Genomic DNA, 22,041 nt, shown 5'->3' with positions numbered 1-22,041 from the left:
ATTCCATGGTGTGAAGACCCAGCTGTGTCCTGTGACAATGGCTCTCTCCATACCCCCAGTCTTAATAATAGTGAGCATTTATTGAGTGCTTGCTAATGCAGGTGCTATGCTGAGCCCTTTACAGGCCTTCTCTCATTTAATAAACTGGGGTTGTGAGAGGGGAACCCAGTTGCCCTAGATGTGGGAACTGGGTGCAAATCCAAGCATCTGACTCCAGATTCTGTGATTTTAACTACTCGCCAACATCAACCCCCCCCCCCCCCACACACACACACAAGCCCAGTCATGTACCTGAGCCTGCTGCGGTCAGCCAGGAGCATGTGCAGGTAGCGCTCTAGTGAGTGTTCATTGAGGGCACAGCGCAGCCAGGCCCGGCCACGGCCCACGTCCAGGGTGATGTGACGCAGGGAATAGAAGCGCTGCAGCTCGTGCTTGCTGAGGACCTCCTTCACGTAGAACCAGAACACGGGCTCTGCAGAGACAGTGGAACAAGTGCTATGGCACTCAGCCTGGGGCACATACACTTTTAGAGTAACATTCCCTGGGCATCACTGAGGACTGTAAATGAGTTACTTCCTTGGCACAGAAAAGGAAGATATCAAAGAGATTACTCAAAATAAAAATGAGCCCCAAATCCACCACTCAGAGATGGCCACTGTTTGCATTTTCAAGTACTTCCTTGCAGTCCTTTTTCCTGTGCTTTTCTTTTTTTATATAAAATCAATATCCATGATAGGTGGATTATAACCCCAAAGATAGTCAGGTCTTAATCGATAGAACATGTGAATATTAGTTTAGATGGCAAAAGATACTATGCATGTATGATTCAATTAAGTATCTTGAGAATGAGAGTTAATGATTATTCTACGTAGTCTTCATGGGCCTTGATCATCTCAAGTACCTTTACAAGAGGGAGGCAGAGGGAGACTGGACACAGAAGAAGAGAAGGTGATGTTGTTATCAGTGGAAAATGAGTTCTTGCAGGATCATTTGGAAAAGGATTTCCTAAGACCCAAATAGGAGGATGGGGATCTGTGTTATAATTTACTAATGATGTAAAATTAAGGTAGTTCCCCTCCTGAATTTCCAATGTCCTATCTCTACCTCATCACGGCCAAGTTCCAATCTTATCTTCAGCAAGGCCAAACCAAAAGCCAGTGTCCAGAGTTTGTGCTCCATATCATAGTCCAGTCCAACCCAGCATCAACTAGCACAGAGTGTCTGTTCAGCTGCAGTTCATTGCTGTGCTGTGGTATGCAGACTCCCTCCAGGAGCCTGTGTGTGGAAGGTGCATGGCCACGGGCCACATAGCCACTAAGGCCTCATGACTATGGAGAGAAGACACATGAGTGCATGGGGAGAACACAGGTCATCTAGATGACAGCTTAGGTTTGGGATGGACCAGGTGTCTTTTCAAAAGGATCACTCCACTTCCCAAACTCTCATGGGCTTTGGATGGGTTTGCACCCTGAGTTAGACTGACAGGCCTCTTTGGCCAATCACCTCCCCCTGTGCCCCCAACAACCTGGTACTCGAGGGGGAAGGGAGGAGTATTAAACCCCTTAGTGGAACAATGTTGTAATCCCCTGGAGTATGAAGCTGTAGCTTCCTGGTGAAGCAAACAGGTTCATGCTCCCCAGTTTATTAAGTTCAATATCTAGTTCCCTTTGCTACCCTTTTCTTTTTTAAATAATTAACTAAGTACCAACAGTAACAATGTAACCAGGGAAGCAGAGACTGGAGTGATGGAGCCAGCTAGCCAAGGAATGCCAGAAGCTGCCAAAGCTAAGAGGCAAGGAACAGATTCCACCCTGGTCCCTCCAAAAGGAACCAGCCCTCCTGCCACCTTGACTTCAGTCTGGTGGAACCGACTTTAAACCCAGCTCTCCACAAGTATAAGAAGAGGGATTTGTGTTGTTTTCGGCCATTAAGTTTGTGGCAATTTGTTATAGCAAGTAATTTGTTGGGAGAAACTAATACACCATAAATGTTGTGTGTGTTGTATATGTGTATATATTATACACATGCATATATATAAATATATATACACACATACAATTTTGTACTCTGGTTTGTTTCTTCCCTTCCATATCATGAACATTTTCCCATAACATTTAAAGATCTTTGGAAACATGGCTTCCCTGTTAATTTAACTATTGCTCTACAGCTAGGAATATGATATATTGCTACTTTTCTCTACATACTGCTTTGAACATCCTTGTACATAACTAACTGTCCTCATTTCTAATTGCTTAGGAGAGATTTCCATAGGTCTGAGAATACGAACAGATTTAAGGATTTAAGGGAAAGCTAATAAAGTTTGCTTTTCTCCATAAAATAGTCTTTGCACATCCCCTTTTTTACCCATATCTGCACAGATTTTTTCTAGCTGTAATTCTGGTGTATACCTAATTTTGTGATCAGTTTTCTTTACTTAACATCAACACTTTTTCTTGCTGCCAGTGATAGTAACAATAGCAACAGCCAGTACTATTTATTAAGCATTACTACATACCAGTTATTGCACTAAACACTTTACATCTGACTTCAGTCCTCACAACCACCAAGGTCATCTCCATGTCAAAGACAAGGTCCAAGGCCTGGACAAGTGAAATAACTCACGTAGCAATGCTCAGTCAGTAAGCAATACAGCAAAATGGGATCCCAGAGCTGTTGACCTGTAAACCACAAAATCACCCTGCCTTGCAAAGCAAGAAGGGCATCTAAATTCTTTAAAATGATCATGTTCACAAATGCTTAATATCCTAAAGGAGAAAATGCTGAGTCTGCTGCCAGACAGGGATTCTAATCCAGGGGCTAAACAGACACACAGATCCCTCTGAAAATGTGACAAGATCTTTGAACCGTCCCCCCAGAAGGACACACATATATACATCTCCATAAACCAGATGCCAGGTTAATAAGCTCACTTCAATATTTCAGCTCATCTAGCCTTCTAAATGGGAGCCATGAACTGGGCGCCACTATGGGCTACCAGGCAGAGACTAGAAGGACTCATCCATAACAAGCTCCTAGACCAGTGGGCAAGACAACAGGTGAAGAGATTGTTCATTGGCATGACCTTAACCAAATCACTCAGCCATGCTAAGCTTTGGACTGCTCTCCCTTAGCAAAAGCCTCAAAGTACTGAATCACCTGGGTTACTGGTGTAACTGGAGAAAAGGAGGGTAAAGCGCTGGGCATGATGCCTAGTCCATGATGACTAACCATTGTTTACTTAATAATTACCTTCTTATATGAGAGCATTTGTATTGCTTACTCTCTTCCTTTTTCTGTTAACAGCGTCTAAATGTCTATATACTGATAAGTGTGCATACATATGTGTGGATCATGCCAATCTCTGGCATGATTTACAATAAACGTCCCAAGAATAACTGAGAAAACCAGCAACAAAGCAGTTGACTCAGAACAACCTTCCCAAACCCAAACTGCACAAGGATAGTAACAGCCTTCTTTCCACTCAAAGCCTCTCTCAGAAGCAGAACATGGGGAATTGGTGAGAGCAATACTCTAGTGGGCCGGCCCACAAACCTGTTTTGAAACACACCAGACAACATCTGGACTCTCATCTGTAATCTCTGTTTCCTGAAAACTGCAGTCACCTCTCTCTGACCTTGAATGCACATAAACACTTTAAGATGTGTTTTCACCTTTCAATTTCCCAAATTGCTTACCACTACTGAATCCTTCTAGAGCTTGCCAGAGCAATGCTGATGATGATAAGAATTATCCCAGCAGGGCTCCGCTTCCACTGCCAGAATTAATGTGATCTATTTAAAGTGCAGCTCACCTGCCACTTAATACTTGCTGTGTCCATAATTTAATTTGGAAATATACACCGATCTCTTACTGCTTTGAAGCAAGGGGCTAATTCCAAAAGTGGGTGAGGGCTTCTGGCTCTCCCAACTTCTGAAAGCCATCTGCTAACCAGAACAAAAGCCAGGACGGGGGTTACTGAGGCAAGCAACCTGGGAGCCACTCATTAACAGAAGATAACTAATAAATAACACAGAGTCTTTGGCAAAGTTTCTAACAGGCATCAACTTTAAGTGATGCCAAGAATTCAAGAATTCATGCTTTGGAGACCAAAGAAGAGCATAACTTTGACTCAGATTCTAGTTCATATTGTGTGGCTTTGGGCTACTTATTTTGTTCTTCATCTTCCTCATCTATAAAATGGGGTTCTATGAGGAGAAAAGGAAACGAGAAAATAAAGCACACATGAAAGGAGCTGAGTGCCAAGGCACCAAGGCAGGCACACAACACCCCAGAAGAAAACCCTTTCTTCTATTGTAAAAGCAGCACCCTCCTTTCCTAGGGGAACTGTGTTCTCTTAGAAGTTGCCTCCCGCACTCCCAACCTTCCCTTCCTTACCTGGGTGGGCAGGTAACTTAGGCTGGGCAATCACCTGGTGACAGCAGACTTGAAGCACTCCACAAGCCCCACCCTCATTTTAGCTGTTTGATATTTTGCGCATATGGGTATTAGTCTTGATTTTTTTGAAATATTGCATGAAAATATTATTTTCCTTGATTGCTGAGTTTATAGTACTCCTGTTAGCATAGGTAGCTAGTTAGTTAAGGGAGGGAACAAAGGGAATTGAACATTAAGTCTAAGTCATTAGGAAGTGACATCATTCGGAGACTCACCAGGAGTCAGCCAAATCCTATCTCTGCTGGGTGGACTTAATCCCTGGGCGGGCAGGAAGAATCTCCCCAGGGGACACTCAGTCGCGTGTTTATCTGGGGAAGAGTGGGAGAAATTCCTTTGCTAGGTGCATGCACAGTAGAAACCAAGATGACAAAGCAGAACTTGGAGGCATGCACAATAGGAGCCAAAATGGTGGCATAAAGGGGCAGAGCCTAGCCTGGACAACCTGGGGAAAAGACTGGATTGGTTAGGGGAAATAACCCAGCACAAGTCCATGAAGGACTAGGAAAGAGACTGGTTAGTTTGAAAGAAAGCCTGCTCTCTCCCAAGCCCACGGTAAATACAATCAAAGCTCATCAAAGGCCTCTTGGCAGCAGCTGCACAGCTCCAAGCCCAGGCCTGGGTGCAGCAGCACAGTGCCAGCCGAGCATAGTCGAGAGCAGGCACTATGCTGGACTACCAGAGTCCTGGGCAGCGACATCACAGTTCTGGATCCTGGCCCTCCTGGTGGGCACTTATGCTCACCAGGCAGGCCCACGACTTATTCCACAGCAAAACAGAGCTAAGCCACCTGGTCCTGGGTGTGACACCAAGCACCTCAGGACAGTCCTTGGTTTTTACTCCAATAAATCTTACCACTACACCTCATCCTCCTATGTGTGAGTCCCCAAAATGCTTTACTCATGACTCTGTGGAAGAACCTTATTTCCACCAGCAACATTCCCATAAATTTTGTGGCTGAAGTGAGTGCCTCACCAGCCTCATCCCAGTCCCAGCCCTGGACCACAGGGTCCTCCCCTCAACTTCTACCTGAACCAGTAGAAGAAAGGCCTTATCACCTCCTAGAACCTAAGTCAGCAAACAATGGCCCAAGACCAAATTCAGCCCAGAACCTGTTTTTGCAAGTAAAGTTTTATTGGCACACAGGCCCACCCATTTGTTTAACATATTATTTGTGGCTGCTTTCCTGCTACAACAGCAGAGCTAGGGAGTTGTGACAGAGATCCATGGCTTGAAATACAACTTCATCTCGTAAAGAAGAATTTTGACAAGCACAATTCTAGAGGTAGGAGCTCTAATAATTTCGTAAATCTGGACCTGCCTAGGACCATTTTCCCCCTGTAGTGTAGAGCAAGCTCACCTAGGAAAGATGGGAACCCAGAGAAAAGTGGGCTGAGAGAAACAGAGACAGACATGGGAGGTGCTAAGCCCCGAACCAGCTCAACCCCTAGATTGCTTATTAGTTGAATCAATAAATGCCCTTTTTTGCTAATGTCTGTGTGACTGTCACTTATAGACAGAAGAAGCCTAAAGCAGTGAGGGAGGGTACATTCTTCAATTATCTGACAACCATTTATGGAAACTGACAACACTCCAGGCACTGGGCAATGCCTGTGTGTGCTGAAGGGGCCAAGGCATCGCTTGAAAATAAACAACAACAAAAAGAATTGCTCAACAAGAAGCAAGAACCCCAACTACAGAGCTAAACTCCTTATAAACGAAGAAAGGGCTGTCTTTCTCACATACTTAGTCTAGAGTAGAGAGCTGGTTCAAAGGCTTTGTCACAGGCAGATCTCCAATGTCTTGACCTTCACCTCACTATCTCAGAGGACTGTCACATCCACAATTGGCAAGAAGAAAGAGGACAAGATAAAGCCAGCTCTATATCCCTGGGATAAGTAATCCCCGAAAACCACAAGGGAGTGAAGAAAAGAAGCTCAAGACCAGCTTAATCAGTCACGATCCATTATCTAGAGAAGGATATCCCACAGCCCCATCAAAATCGGGTTCTATTAAGCCAAAGAAAAAGGGGGAAATTAATTTTAGATAGGAAACTAACAGAATCAACATTTGCAGAAGCAAAAGGCAAACCAAGTGCGTTAGTATTCCAGCCCAAGACCTGGGTGAGCATAGGTACTCGCAAATTCTACCACACCCCAAAGTGTGATCCAAGATACAAACAGAACCACAAATCAGAGTTTCCAATGAAGGTTGTAGTTTGGTCTCATGGCCATCCCCCACCAGCCACAAGACTGTCTCCTGGCACTAGGACACAGGGACTGTGGTTAAACACGAACCATGCATAATCAAGACTTACACAAAATATGTAAACTTGATACTTTTTTAATGTAAAATGTACATAATAAAATTTATCATATAACCATTTTAAGTGTATAATTCAGTGGCATTAGGTACATTCACAATGCTGTGCAATTATCACCACCATCCATTTCCAGAACCTTTTCGTCCTTCCCAAAAGAAACTCCATAGCCACTAAACAATAACTCTCCCAATTTTTCTCTCTCCCTGACCCATGATAACCTGTATTCTACTTTCTATCTCTAGGGATTTGGCTATTGTGGATACTCTGTTTAAGTGGAACAATACAATATTTGTCCTTTTGTGTCTGGCTACTTTTACTTAGCATGTTTTTGAGGTCCATTCACATTATGGTGTGCTTCAGCATTTTGTTTCTGTTTATAACTGAGTCATATCCCATTGTATGCACACACCATATTGTGTTCACCCGTGCATCTGCCAATGGACATATGGGTTGTTTCCACCTTTTGGCTACTGTGAATAATGCTTTAGATGAATGGAGATATACAAGTATCTGAGTTTCTGTTTTCAATTCTTTTAGGTATACATCTAGAAATGGAATTGCTGGATCATATAGTTAATTCTGTTTAACTTTTTGAGAACATACCAAACTACTTTCCAGATGGGCTGCACCATTTTACACTGATACTTGTACGTGTGTGTGTGTGTGTGTGTGTGTGTGTGTGTGTAGATGGAACTGCCTTTATTTCTCTGCAACTGGAATTAACTGTCATTAAATTAATTCCCTTTCAGTCAGAGAAAACTTAAACTTGCCAATTATAGGTAACTTAGCTACTTGTGTCTTTTTTTAAAGATTTTATTTATTTATTTTTAGAGAGGGAAGGGAGGGAGATAGAGAGAGAGAGAGAGAGAGAGAGAGAAGCATCAATGTGTGGTTGCTGGGGGTCATGGCCTGCAACCCAGGCATGTACCCTGACTGGGAATCGAACCTGCGACACTTTGGTTCGCAGCCCACGCTCAATCCACTGAGCTACGCCAGCCAGGGCTTGTGTCTTTTTTTTTTTTAATCCTCATCCAAGGATGTGTTTATTAATGAGAGAAAGAGAGAGAGAGAACAATAACTCTCTCAAGAGAGAAAGAGCAAGAAAGAAACATTGATCAGTTGCCTCTCCCAGGCACCCTGACCTGGGGTCAAACCCACCACCTAGGTATGTACCCTGACTGGGTATCGAACGCACAGCCTTTTGGTGTATGGAGTGATACTCCAACCAACTCAGCCACCCAGCCAGGGCTATCTTTTTATAATTGTGGTAAAATTCACTTAACATAAAATTCACCATCTTAACCATTTTAAAGTATATAATTCAAAACTTGATAAATGTTTAAAGAATAAATAAAGGTACAATAAATCTGAGACAATGGATTACTTTGGGAGGCTTCAGTAGATTTAAATTTTAAACTTAAACATCCATACTGACTCTATAGAATAAACGCCAATTATCTTGGTGGGGGTAGATGGAGGTCACAAAAAAAGCAAGGAAAAAAGGGTAAGCTGCCACTGACTGCCCATGTGTGACCTGGCTCCTCCACCGCCTCTCTGCTTTCACTGTGCTCCACTCTCCCTGTCAATCACCCTGCTATAGCCTCACTGGTCTCCTGGCTGTTCCTCCAGCATGCCAAGCCTGCTCCACCTCAGGGCCTACCCAGCCCTGAAAACAGATTATACCAGGCAGTTTACCAAAGGTTTTTAATACAGGGCACCTGTTACAAAGATCTTGGAAAAGCTTTTTAAAAAAGTCAAATAATGAGGAGATAATGAGGCCTAGAAATGAGGCCTGATGTCAGAAAGCCAACCCATCCCTCGAGTCAGAGGAACAAAAGAAAGAGCAGGTGTTACCAGGGCTGCTGGGCAACCGCTGGACTATGGCAGAGACACCTGGAAGGAAAGGGGAGCAGAAGAGGAGCACCCGGACAGCAGACCATGTGGGGCCCCCACAGACTATGGGGGAAGCACAGGCACTGCTGGAGATGCCTCCTAAGGCAGAAGTGAGAGGAAGAAACAGTCTATTTCCCTCTTTCTTCCACCTTCTGAACTCATTACCACCTCCTGCTGGCCAAACCAAAATGGAAGACAATGGGCAAGAGAGCCTTGGAAATAGAGTCTGCAGGGAAGGACAGAGAATGCATTTCAGAGTGACAGGCAACTGGCGTATACGCTTTTGAACTTACTAACCACCTGGAATTCCTTCCCCCAATAACACTATGGTTAATTCCCTCATTTCCTTAGGTCTCTACTCAAATGTCCCTAGAAAGAAGCTGTCTGGCCACTCTATACAGAAAAGTAAAGCAACCACTCGTGGCAGATTGCTAGCTGGTCATCAAAATCTATGTTCTCTTCTTCCTAAACCACCAGACAGACTACATCCCCAGACTACTCTACCTTGTCCAAGTTACTCACAGTTTCCACTATGCTTGGTGCCTGTCAACTCGCCTGATTCACTGATTTCTGTCATGTCTCTGGCCCCTGTGAACATCTGAGGTCTGAGTCCCATGCTCTAACAGAGTACACTTGGCATTTACCCACATTATACAATAATCTTCAGCACCTTCTTTATTTAAAAGTGGGGACCTTCTCTAGCACCAAAGAAACTGGATTTTTAAAATGTCTTGTGGAAACAGGGGAGTTTCCTGTTTCCTCTAGGGGAACTCTAGAGAGTAGCCCATCCTCTGCTGAAAAGCCATTTTCATGCTGTGAGGAGCAAAGCAAGGGACCCATGGAACCAATAAGCTGGATAATTATGGATTAAAAACAGACAACTATAAGGCCAAATTTGGGTCTCAATTTACAACACACTGGGATCAAACACCTTTGAAAGAGCCGAAGGTCACCTTCAGCTAGGAAGCATCAGTCCAGCAATATTAGGTCTTAATAAGCTGGGACAGTTTCGTGCCCTCTAGTAAAGAGCCAGTGGCTCAACCTCACCACCCCAGCTGTCAAGGACTCTCCCTGAGACCCTGTGAACATACCCATAATCTAGTAACTCATGAGTTAACACAGAAGCCTGTGGCGGACAGCCTTCTGGCTTCTGGCTCCCACCCTAAAGACCAGCAGGTCCCAGTTATCACCATACCTAGATGGAGCTCAGAATTTTCTTTTTCTTTTGTTTCTTTTTTTTTCTTGAAAGAGAAAGAAGAAGGGACAGAGGAAGGGAAAGAGAGAAACATTGATGTGAGAGAGAAATATCAACTGGTTGCCTCCCATATGCACCCAGACCAGGGGTGGTATGTGCCTACACTGGGGATCATGCATCCAGACCGGGGATCAAACCCACAACCCATGTATGTGCCCAGACAAGAAATCAGACCCACAACCTTTCAGTTACAGGATGATGCTCCAAACAACTAAACCACACTAGCCAGGGAAGGGATCAGTATTTTCTTAACACCTTCCACAGACATCCTTCAAAGGTCTCTTTCACCAGAAATAGCTGATTTGCAAGTTCATGAACACAACAAAGAAACCCAAAGGAGGAACTGAAAACACTATAGGGATGCCAGGGTGGGGGAGTTGACTTCCCCTCCACCAAAATGATGGGCCCAGGTTTCTCCTGGCACATGCAGCTTCTCCAAAATTAATTTTCTACAGAAATGAAATTGTTGTCCAAGGTGACCCAATGAAGCAAAATATAAATTCTGCTTTGAGTTGAATGCAATCCGCCATTTTCAAAAATCCCCACTGACAATCAAGGAAGTTGGTTTCTGCAGTTTTGCAGCTGTGAGTATATTAATACCACCTGCTTTTCAATGAACTGTGAACATGTACAGAGAGAAGACAGTAGGGTTCAGCTGCCCAGGAGAATGAGCAGCATGGCCTGCAGTCTGGGTCCTTAAGTCATTATTGTGAACTCAGTTTTTTGGTTACTAACAACCTTGCCATACACTGATGAGTGAGAATGGTCCCAGTCCTTAACCGTCGAGACAGAGAGTCAAAAATCAAGTAGTGTGCCCTGGCCAGGTGGCTCAGTTGGTTGAAGCATCATTGAAGTTGGCTACACCAAAAGGCTGTGGGTTCAATTCCTGGTCAGGGCACATACCTAGGCTGCAGGTCTGATTCCCAGTCAGGGCACATATGGGAGGCAACCAATCCATGTTTCTCACATTAATGTTTCTCTCTCTCTGTCTTCGCTTCTCTCTAAAATCAATAAACATACCCCAAGGTGAGCATTAAAAAAAATAGTGCTATACATAGGTTTGCTAAGAGAAGGACTAAAGATTATAGGAGGGGAACCTATAGGAAAGGCAGAGTCCAGCTGAATTGAGGGTGGGAGAAGCTCATAAATGATTCTTTGAGAGAAGTCTGAAACTTCAAGAGAGAACAGACCAAAACCACAATGAGATACCATCAAATGGCTAGCATAAAAAAAAAAAGCAAATGTTGGTAAGGATGTGGACAAATTGAAACTGTTGTGCATTGCTGGTAAGAATGCAAAATGGAACAGCCAGTATGGAAAACAGTATGGTGGCTCTTCAAAAAATTAAACACAGAATCACCATATGACCCAGCAAATTCACTTTTGGGTCTACATACTCAAAAGCAAGGGCTTGAACAGCTATTTGTACACCAATGTTTTTGGCAGAATTATTCACAATAGTGAATAGTGGATGCAATCCAGGTTTTTATTGACAGATGACTGGATAAACAATTGTGATATATATATATATATGTATTACTCAACCTTAAAAAGGAAATTTGGACACATGCTACAAATGCATGAACCTTGAGGACATTATGCTAAACGAAATAGGCCAGACACAAAAGAACAAATATTGTATGACTCCGCTCATATAAAGTACCTTAAAAAAGTCAAATTTATAGCGACAGTAAGTAGAATGGTGGTGGCTGAGAGCTGTGGGGAGGAGGAGATGGGGAGCTGTTGTTTAATGGGGACAGAGTTTCAGTATGGGAAGATGAAAAGGTTCTGGGAGGCATGGAGGTAATGGTTACACAATGTGAACACACTTAATAACTCTGAATTGTACACTTAAAATTGTCATTCTTATTTTATGTATATTTTATCACAATTTTTAAAAGAATGAAAACAGAAGGTTCAGCAGCTGTTCTTTCAGCTAGGGATGAGGAAGGAGGGCAGTGGAAGAGAAGGAACAAAGGATAATTCCCAACTTGAAGAGCTTCAGGATTGCAAATATCAGAAGTACTGTTCTAAACATAGGGTTTAACCACCTAAATTGGCCAGAGGCACTGAGCAATGGAAAAGCAATAGTACTGAAGACCCTCTCCCCCACAGTGTCCAGCATTAACACTTAGGAAGATCCTGAGGGTCTCAAGGCAGGGACCATGGCAAAAGGAGGACCTGTGAGGTTCAGGTCCTCATTTCTTTATCAACTGGACACAAGTGTAACAATGTCTTAACCTGTTGGCTGCATGTGTGCCCTGGGTGTGTGGTGGGGTACAGAGGAAAAGCAGAGATAGACAGAGCTGGTGGTGGACACACCTTGGAAGCCATGTCAAGGAGTGTGTGCTCTTTCCAACTATAACAAAGAATCAGGAGGGAGCTTAAGTAGGGGGTGGGGTGAGAGAACAAGTTGGCCATTTAAGACCCCTCTCTCTGACTATAAAATGCAGAGTAGATATCTGTGCTGATCAAGAGTGAAGGCAGAAAGACATAACTAAGGGTGAAAAAAGAAAACCCATTAAGGATGGAGGAAATGTGAGTGAATTAGGGGACCATCTCAGAGACAAAACACGGTGCTGTATAAAAGACTGGTTTGAGGGCTGAGGGGAAGATGGAGGCTAGGTAGAAGCCCAAGGGCCTGGGTGAAGGGCAGAGCCATTCACTAAGCAAGGAACACAGGAGCAAACATGGGGAAATGATAAGATTCAGGTTTGAAAACTTTGACAGGCTTGTAGTCCATCCAAACAGAGACACTCAAGAAAAAGAGCTCAAGGTAGTGATCTACTGGAGGGATAACAGAGTAATAACACAAAGAGAACAATTTTCACCAAAGAATTCAGACAGTGTATGTAGAAACAAGAGATAGCAAAAGAATCTGAGGATAAATAACATTAATTGAGTATGTAGAAATGATATGCCAAAATGGGTCAACAAAGAAGTAGAAAGTATGCCAAGAGGCTGTGGCATTCAGAGGGTCATTGGTGCTAAAGGCTGCTGAACAGACAAGGAAGATTCAACTTAAATTCTACAGCAAGTATGTCTCTGGTATGTTCTTAATCGTGCCTGTCGCCTTGTAATAAACTGCCATCACAGAGTAACCTGGTGATAATGTATTATTAATTAACCAGAACTTCAAATTTCAAGAGTATGCCACGGCTATAATCTGAATAGTGAAATCCTAACCCCCAAAGATGCCTGTATTAGAAGGTGGGGCCTCTGGGAGGACCCTTAGGTTATGAGAGTAGAACCCTCATAAATGGGATTAGTGCCCTTATAAGAGAGGTTCCAGAGGGATCCCTTGCTCCTTCCACCATGTGAGCACACAGCAAGAAGGTACCAACATGACACAGGAAGAGATCCTTCACCTAACCATGCTGGCACCTTGATCTTCAACTTCCCAGCATCTAGAACTATAGGAAATAAATTGCTGTTGTTTATAAGATACTCAGTCTGTGGTATTTTGTTATAGCAGCCCAAATGTACTAAGAAAGCCACTGACTGCAATAGTCCTTTCTTCTTTCTCCAACAGAAGGGAAGCTAGTTCATTTTTCTGCATTGTGTTCTCTACTGGCTACTTGGGCTTCCAATGGCTACAAAACCCACCAATTCCAAGCCAAGCTTATGCAGAGCTCTTTGTCACTTTTAATTAATTTAAAATTTAATATTTGCTCTTTTCCTCAAAAATTAATCAGTCCTTTATAGCACTCTGGAGTGATCCTAATATAAGTTAACTCAGGAATCATGAACTATAGTACCATACACACCCTTTCTTCCAACCAAATTATATTCATGGACTGCATTTTTATTGGAGAAATTATATATTTCAAGGCACTATGATAGGAGCTTAAAAGTCAAGAGAAAGTAAAACAATTAAATATGGTATGATGGTAACATATAGTAGAATCCCCTGTCCTTTGTTCTCTAAGACTGGGTTGGCAAACTGTTCCTGTAAAAGGCCAAATAGTAACTACATGAGAATCTACAGGCCAGATGGTCTCAGACAGAACTCTGCCTAACAGCAGCCATAAACAGTAAGTACATAAATGCATGTGGCTGTGTTCCAATAAAACTTTCTTTACAAAAACAGGAGGAGGGTGGGCAAAGGAGGAAAATTTGGGACGACTGTAATAGCATAAACAAAGTATAATTTTAAAAAATAGGAGGGGGGTACATATCAATATTTTGCTGACCTTGGCTCTGAGTGGTAATAACTTGCTCAAAATTTGATGCTTAATTTACTCATGAATTCAAATGAGGGGGATCATGATCTCTCAGAGAGTCCTCTTTCTGGAAATAATGTGCCATTATGGATAAAAGTAGAAGCTTTAGAAGCACAAATATGTAGACCTGAGTAGGAATCCCAGCTCTGCTACTCATTAGTTCTAAAGCAGTAAGGAAATTATTTCATTCCTTTGAGCCTTATTTCCTTCATCTGTAAAATGGGGACATTACCACTCACTATGCAAAGTCATTTCAGGAATAAAATTACCTAATGAATATGAAGAGTCTAACCAGTTCCCTAGGTCACAGGAGCTGCTCGATGTGAGTATCTAGCAAACACTAAGCAAGCCAGTCTGTGTTGAGTCAATTAATCAAACAGTGCAGACAGTTCTAGCCAAGATGGAGGCATAGGTAGAAACCCTTTGCTTACTCCCACAACCAAAAGGAAGATAACAACCAATCTAAAATCAAAAAACAAGCAGAAGTGCCAGAAAACCAAACTGCATGGAGCTCCAACAAACAAGGAATTAAAAGAAACAGTCAAACAGAACAATCAGACCAGTAAGAACCCGCCACAAGGCTGTGGACTACAAGGGTGGGGCCAACTAAATGGAAAACTGAGACTCACAGCTGAATGTGGACTACGTGGGCAGTTGCCATGGTGGGAGAAACTCCCAGTCTCACACAAGAATTTATTGGAAAGTGGGCTAGAGATGAGCAGGTGGGCTGCATCATTTCCCTCTCTGGCCCCTCCCCGACTGGCAGCACAGCAGTGTAGCAAGGAGGGTTGCCCAGCATGGGGGGCAGGAAGGGGGGGCTAAGGCCCCACCCCCTTAGAACTTAACAGATGTGCCAAGACAAAGAAATATGGCCCAAAAAAAGAACAGAGCTGGGCGAAAATTAAAATCTTTTCCATTAAGATCAGGAACAAGACAAGGATGTCCACTTTCACCACTTCTATTCAATATAGTACTGGGAGTTTTAGCCACAGTGATCAGACAAGAAAAAGAAATAAAAGGCATCCAAATCAGAAAGGAGGAAACAAAACTGTCACTGTTTGCAGATGACATGATAGTGTACACAGAAAATCCTACAGACTCCACCAAAAAACTGCTTGACCTAATAAATGAATTTGGCAAAACAGCGGGATACAAAGTCAATATCCAGAAATCAAAGGCATTTCTGTACACCAATAATGAAACAGCAGAAGCAAAAAATCAAGAAAAATATCCCATTTGAAATAGCAAAAAGAAAAATAAAATATCTAGGAATAAACCTAACCAAAGAGGTAAAAGACCTGTATTCAGAAAACTACATAACACTCAGAAAAGAAATCAAGGAAGATACAAACAAATTGAAACATATACCGTGTTCATGGATTGGAATAATTAATATCATCAAAATGTCCATACTACCCAAAGCAATTTACACATTCAATGTAATACATATTAAAGTACCAATGGCTTATTTCACAGACATAGAACAAACACTTCAAAAATTTATATGGAAACATAAACAACCCCAAATAGCTGCTGCAATTTTGAGAAAGAAGAGTAAAGTAGGAGAGATCAAAATACCTGACACTAAACTATACTACAAGGCCACTGTAATCAAAACAGCCTGGTACTGGCATAAAAACAGGCACATGGACCAATGGAACAGAACAGAGAGCCCAGAAATAAACCCAAGTCTCTACAGTCAATTAACATTTGACAAAGGAGGCAGCAACATAAAATGGAGTAAAAATAGCCTCTTCAACAAATGGTGTTGCGAGAACTGGACAGCTACATGCAAAAAAATGAAATTAGAGCACCAATTTACACCTTATACAAAAATAAATTCAAAGTGGATAAAAGATTTAAATATAAACCGTGACACCATTAAAGTCCTAGAGGAGAACGTAGGTAGGAAAATCTCAGATATTTCACGAAGAAACTTTTTTACAGACATGTCCCCTAGAGCAAGGGACATAAAGGAAAGAATAAACAAATGGGACTTCATCAAAATAAAAAGCTTCTGCACAGCTAAAGAAAACAGTATCAAAATAAAAAGACAACCACTGTATGGGAAAACATATTTGCCAATGATACCACAGACAAGGATTTAATCTCCAAAATACATAAAGAACTTACAGGACTACGCTCTAAGAAGACAAGCAACCCAATTAAAAAATGGGCAAAGGACTTGAACAGACACCTCTCCAAGGAGGACATACAGAGGATCCAAAGACACATGAAACAATAGTCAATATCGCTAGCTATCAGAGAGATGCAGATTAAAACCACAATGAGATACCACTTCACACCAGTCAGAATGACCATCATAAACAAAGCAACAAACAACAAGTGTTGGAGAGGTTGTGGAGAAAAGGGGCCCCTAGTGCACTCTTGGTGGGACTGCAGACTGGTACAACCACTATGGAAAACAGTATGGAACTTCCTCAGAAATCTAAAAATGGATCTGCCTTTTGACCCAGCAATTCCACTGCTGGGACTCTATCTTAAGAACACTAAAACACCAATACAAAAGAACCTTTGCACCCCGATGTTCATAGCAGCACAATTTACAATAGCTAAGTGCTGGAAGCAACCTAGATGCCCATCAGTAAATGAATGGATCAAAAATCTATGGTACATTTACACAATGGAATTCTACGCAGCAGAAAGAAAGAAGGAGCTCCTATCCTTTGCAACAGCATGGATGGAGCTGGAAAGCATTATGCTAAGCAAAATAAGCCAGGCAGTGAAAGACAAATACCATATGATCTCACCTTTAACAGGAACCTAATCAACAAAACAAAGAAACAAGCAAAATATAACCTAAGACACTGAAATAGAGGACAGGCTGACAGTGACCAGAGGGGAGAGAAGAGGGAATTTCAGGGGAGAATGGGAAGGGTTTACAGGAACAAATTTAAAGGACACATGGACAAAAACTAAGGGGAGGGTGGTAATGGGAGGGAAGTGGGGAGGGATGGGTGGGTGGGCTGGAATGGGAGTAAAAGGAAGAAAACTGTACTTGAACAATGATTAAAACAATAAAAAATTTTTAAAAAAAGAAGGAAAGAACAGAGCAAAGCTTCAAAAAGAGAGCTAAGTGATGAGGAGATGGCCAATCCATCTGATGTAGAATTTAAAGCCCTAGTAATCAAAATGCTCACAGAACTGATTGACCTTGGTCAAAAAATGAAAAAACAAAAGGAAGATACCCAAAAGGAAATAAAGCAAAATATTCAGGGAACCAACAGTGACAGGAAGGAAACTAGGACTCAAAGCAACAATTTTAAACAAACGGAAGAAATAAACATCCAACCAGAACAGAATGAAGAAACAAGAATCCAAATAAAATGAAGAAAGGCTGAGGAATCTCTGGGACAACATGAAACATTCTGATATCCGAATTATAGGGGTGCCAGAAGGAGAAGAACAACAGCAAGAAATTGAAACTTATTTGAACAAATAATGAAGGAGAACTTCCCCAATCTGGCAAAGGAAATAGACTTCCAAGAAGTCCAGGAAGCTCAGAGAGTCCCAAAGAAGTTGGACCCAAAGAGGAACACACCAAGGCACATCATCAAGTTACCCAAGAGTAAATATAAAGAGAGAATCCTAAAAGCAGCAAGAGGAAATGAAAGAGTTACCTACAAAGGAGTGCCCGTAAGACTATCAGCTGATTTCTCAAAAGAAACCTTACAGACAGAAGGGACTGGAAAGAAGTATTCCAAGTCATGAAAGGCAAGGACCTACATCCAAGATTGCTCTATCCAGCAAAGCTTTCATTTAGAATGGAAGGGCAGATAAAGTGCTTCCCAGATAAGATCAAGTTAAAGGAGTTCATCACCACCAAGCCATTATTATATGAAATGTTAAAAGGACTTATCTAAATAATATAAGATCAAAAACTATGAACAGTAAAATGACAACAAACGTACAACTATTAACAAATGAACCTAAAAGAAAAGACAAACAATAAAAACAAAAACTAAGCAAACAACTAGAATAGGAACAGAATCAGAGAAATGGACATCACATGGAAAGATTTTAATGGGGAGGGGAGAGGGAGGAATAGGGGAAAATTGTAAAGGGAAGAAGAAGCATAATTGGTAAGCATAAAATAGATGGGGAGAGGTCAAAAATGGTGTAGGAAACACAGAACTCAAAGAACTTATATGTACAACCCATGGAGATGAACTAAGGTGGGGAATGCTGGAGGGTGGGGGTTGTGGGACGGAGGGGGGATAAAGGGGGAGAAATTGGGAAAACTGTAGTAGCATAATCAATAAAATATACCTTTAAAAAAAAAAGAAAGAAAAAAAGAGCAGAAAATATCCTGGCATCATTTCCAAGACTAATGTACTAATCACATCTCTCCTCCCATCTGCAGAACATGGGCATTTTACTTTATTTTTTTTTTAAGTTGTCTTACATTTCCCTGTTGTTTAAGTTAGGATGTTTTGGGATGAAAATAAAAGATTGAATTCAAAAAGGCTTAAAACATTAGAGAATTTATTATTTTGTATAACATTAAGTCCAGGCATCTACAAAGACAAGAATGTATTCAAAATCCAGATAAAAACAAAAATTAAGAGATTTCTGGCTATAGCCCAGTGTAAAGGTTAACAAATTCCCTCCCCAAAAGTAACTATAAAACTGGGTAAAACTGACCAAAACAACTGTTTCAGCACTCTAGAAACTGACTCAAAGGCTCATAATCTGAGAGGTTTTTATGCTTGAAAACTACTGAATTTTAGCAAAGAACAGTGGGAACAGAAGCAAAAGTGCCACAAATAACTGGCAACCAATACTCTGTCTCAAGTGTCAGGGGAAATAGGGACAGGTGGAGACTGGTGAACTAGAGCACTTTTGCCCAATCTACAGAGGGCAGGAATATTGGGCTCCAACCAAAGTCAACAGTAATCATGGTCCCAGATTCACAGGTCTTCAAGTTTAAGAAAAGTTAGAAATCCATATTTCAACCTAATATCTCAAAATTTTTAAGTGTTGGCAACTTTTTAAAGAAATTTTATGCATACTGTACAGGGCACCAGTTTCCAATCTTTGCCCCCATGCACTCTAACCTCAGATGACCAAATGCAGTCAGGCCTCTGGCAGACTCAGCATTATCTACCGTACTGTGATTTGCAACGACATCATTTGGTCAGTCATTACTTTTTCAGCTTTTCTCTTTTCAAAAGGTAATGTTCTTCATTTGTAAACAGAGCTAATGCAACAGCCTTGTGGATTAATCCACCTTTATTTATTCTCTCCTGTCACTTTTAGTTCCGTTAACTAAGCCGGAGTGGTCCACAGAGGAGCAATAATGGGCAGGAGGCCCAATGCCAGAGGAGGGGAAATGGGAAGAGCCAAGAATCTGACATCAATCTGACCTGGCTTGGAATACTGAGCTCTGCCATTGACCAGCTGTGGGAACTTGGGCAACTTATTAACTTATTTGAGCCTCACTGTCATCATCTGAAAAATAAGGACACCATCATCTACCCTGGAAAGTCACTGCCATGTTTTCATCATGCAGCAGCTCCAGCAGCTCTGTACCAATGCCTGAGCTTTGTGGGTACTTTCTCACAGAGCCCCTACCACAACCCTGCAAGTCAGAGTCTGCTATTAACCTTACTTTGCACATGAGGAAACACAAGCTCAGAGAGGAGGGTGCCCAGAGACCTCGTGTAACAGCAAGGATTTCAAACCTGTCATCTGACTCTAGAGTCTGATATAAACTGTTAAATTACATAAAGAGCCTTGCCCAGCAGCCAGCAGGGATGAAGAAATAGGACAATGCTCATTTCCACCAGATTTCATTATCTCCATTCTGCCTAAAAGGTCATTCCAATGGCTATGAGAACATCCTCAAGAAGCCATTGATCTGATCTTTCCCAGCTCTTAGAAGCTTTTAATCACACATTCAACAGCAGGAAAGAGGTTTTAATCAGCCAAGGACTATGCTGCACAGCTTAATGGTTAATTAACACTGCCAACAACGATGGCAAAAGCCCTTGGTAGCCACTCAAGAGCTAGCCTGGTTTGCACTTTCCCCTTCTTCTAATTGTCTAGGAAGCGCCCCAGGACATCTACACAGTAGAAAACAGAGCCAGAGACTCCTTCATCAGTCTCTTTGGGTTGTATGTGCAGAAATCATGCTAAGATACAGGGAGGTGGCAAGAATGTGAGTGCTGGAGATGCCTTGTAAACGTGTTGGTTTTTCTCTTGAATTGGTGCTTCAGGATTCTTAAGAGTATAGTCCCAGCAATGGAACTGCTGGGTTAAAAAGCAGTTCCATTTTTAGTTTTCTGAGGAAATTCCATACTGTTTTCTGCAGTGGCTGGACCAGTCTGCATTCCCACCAACAGTGCACTAGGGTTCTCTTTCTTCTACAACCTCGCTAGCACTTGTTGTTTGTTGATTTGGTTATGATAGCCATTCTGACTGGTGTGCACCCCAATGTTCATAGCAGCACAATTTACAATAGCCAAGTGCTGGAAGCAACCTAAGTGCCCATCAGTAAATAAGTGGATAAAAAACTGTGGTACATTTACAAAATGGAATACTATGTATCAGAAAGAAAGAAGGAGCTCCTACCCTTTGTGACAGCTTGGATGGATCTGGAGAGAATTATGCTAAGTGAAATAAGCCAGGCAGTGAAAGACAAACACCATATGACCTCACCTATAAGTGGAACCTAATCAACAAAACAAACAGGCAAGCAAAATGTAACCGGACACATCAAAATTAAGAACAAACTGACATTAACCAAAGGGGAGGGGATAATGGGGGGAAAGAGGGAAAGGGTTGTCAAGGAACATGTATAAAGGACACATGGACAAAACCAAAAGGGGGTAGAATTGAGCATGGGAGGTGGGGATGGCTGGGGTGGGCAGGAGTGGTAGAGAGAAAATGGAGACAACTGTACTTGATCAACAGTTTTTTTAAAAAGGGGGTGGGGGAAAATGTGTCGGTACTTCTCTGATTATCAGGGCCAAGTAACAAAAAGATAAGAAGTATAGTCTGGATGGGAACAGAAAGAGCCATTCTTCATGACTAAAAGGTCAGAGCCCTAAGAGGGATGAGATGGAGGAAGACGTTCACAGGTAAAGGGTGATAAGGAAAGAGGACAACTGGTTAAACATTTATACACTGAAGAAGGTCTTTACATGCGATTCTCACTGAACACCCCTGACAAGCCCCCAGGTAAATGAGACTATCCACCTTTACAAGTGAAAACAACTAAGGTTCCAAATGTTCCCAGGGTCCTATCAGAGTCACTCTCACAGTCTGACCCCAAAGCCAGGGTCACCTCTGCCAGCAGGTGCCCTCTCCTGGATGGAAGCAGAGCCAGAGCCTCACTGATTTCATTAAGGTAGCTCCCCAGCAGACAGCTAAGATAGAAACAAGAAGAAGCACAAGGGCCAAGAAAGCCAAAGGGGTCTATGGAAAAAGTTATGTCCTTGAACAGCTCGTAACCAGTCCAGTGCCCTCAGCCAAACCCATGCAAGGGCCCATGAAAGCATGCCTGGACATGAGACAACAGAGACTGACATCTACTCAGATTGAGGTGACCACACAGTTAGCAGTGGTTTCCAGGAAAACTGAGGCCATTGATAGTGGTTCTTCCCTGACCAGCCCCCCTGCATCCATGACTTTTAAAGGAGGGACCCAAGAGCACAGGAGAAAAATCAACAGTGACGGGAATCCCTCTTGCAGCTTTCCCCTGCCCTGCCAAGAACCACATTCATTTCTGAAAATGAGCAACTGGGGAGATGAACAGGAATCAAAGATTTGAAGGGCAGAGAGGAAAAGGAAGATACATCAACATGAGGAAGAAAGCAAGAATAGCAAAGGGTTCCATCAGCAGAGAATTTCCACCGACACCTCAACCAAAC

General features: G+C 42.3%; 1 protein-coding gene across 2 annotated transcripts in view; it reads right to left on the bottom strand.

Moving 5' to 3' along the window:
* SNX29 (sorting nexin 29) overlaps positions 1-22,041 on the bottom strand; it is a 564,444-nt gene that overhangs the window by 493,871 nt on the left and 48,532 nt on the right. For both annotated transcript variants that reach the window (XR_006783480.1, XM_045819397.1), the window contains exon 5: positions 292-472. Coding sequence is in view for 1 of the 2 variants with exons in the window: in XM_045819397.1 (XP_045675353.1) it covers positions 292-472 (181 nt within the window). In the remaining variant the exon portion in view is untranslated. The remainder of the gene's footprint in view (positions 1-291; positions 473-22,041) is intronic.

This window comes from Phyllostomus hastatus, unplaced genomic scaffold, assembly GCF_019186645.2.
Source record: "Phyllostomus hastatus isolate PE091 unplaced genomic scaffold, TTU_PhHast_1.1 phas_scaffold_385, whole genome shotgun sequence".
NCBI classification, from domain to species: domain Eukaryota; kingdom Metazoa; phylum Chordata; class Mammalia; order Chiroptera; family Phyllostomidae; genus Phyllostomus; species Phyllostomus hastatus.
This window is presented reverse-complemented; position numbering and strand designations above follow the sequence as displayed.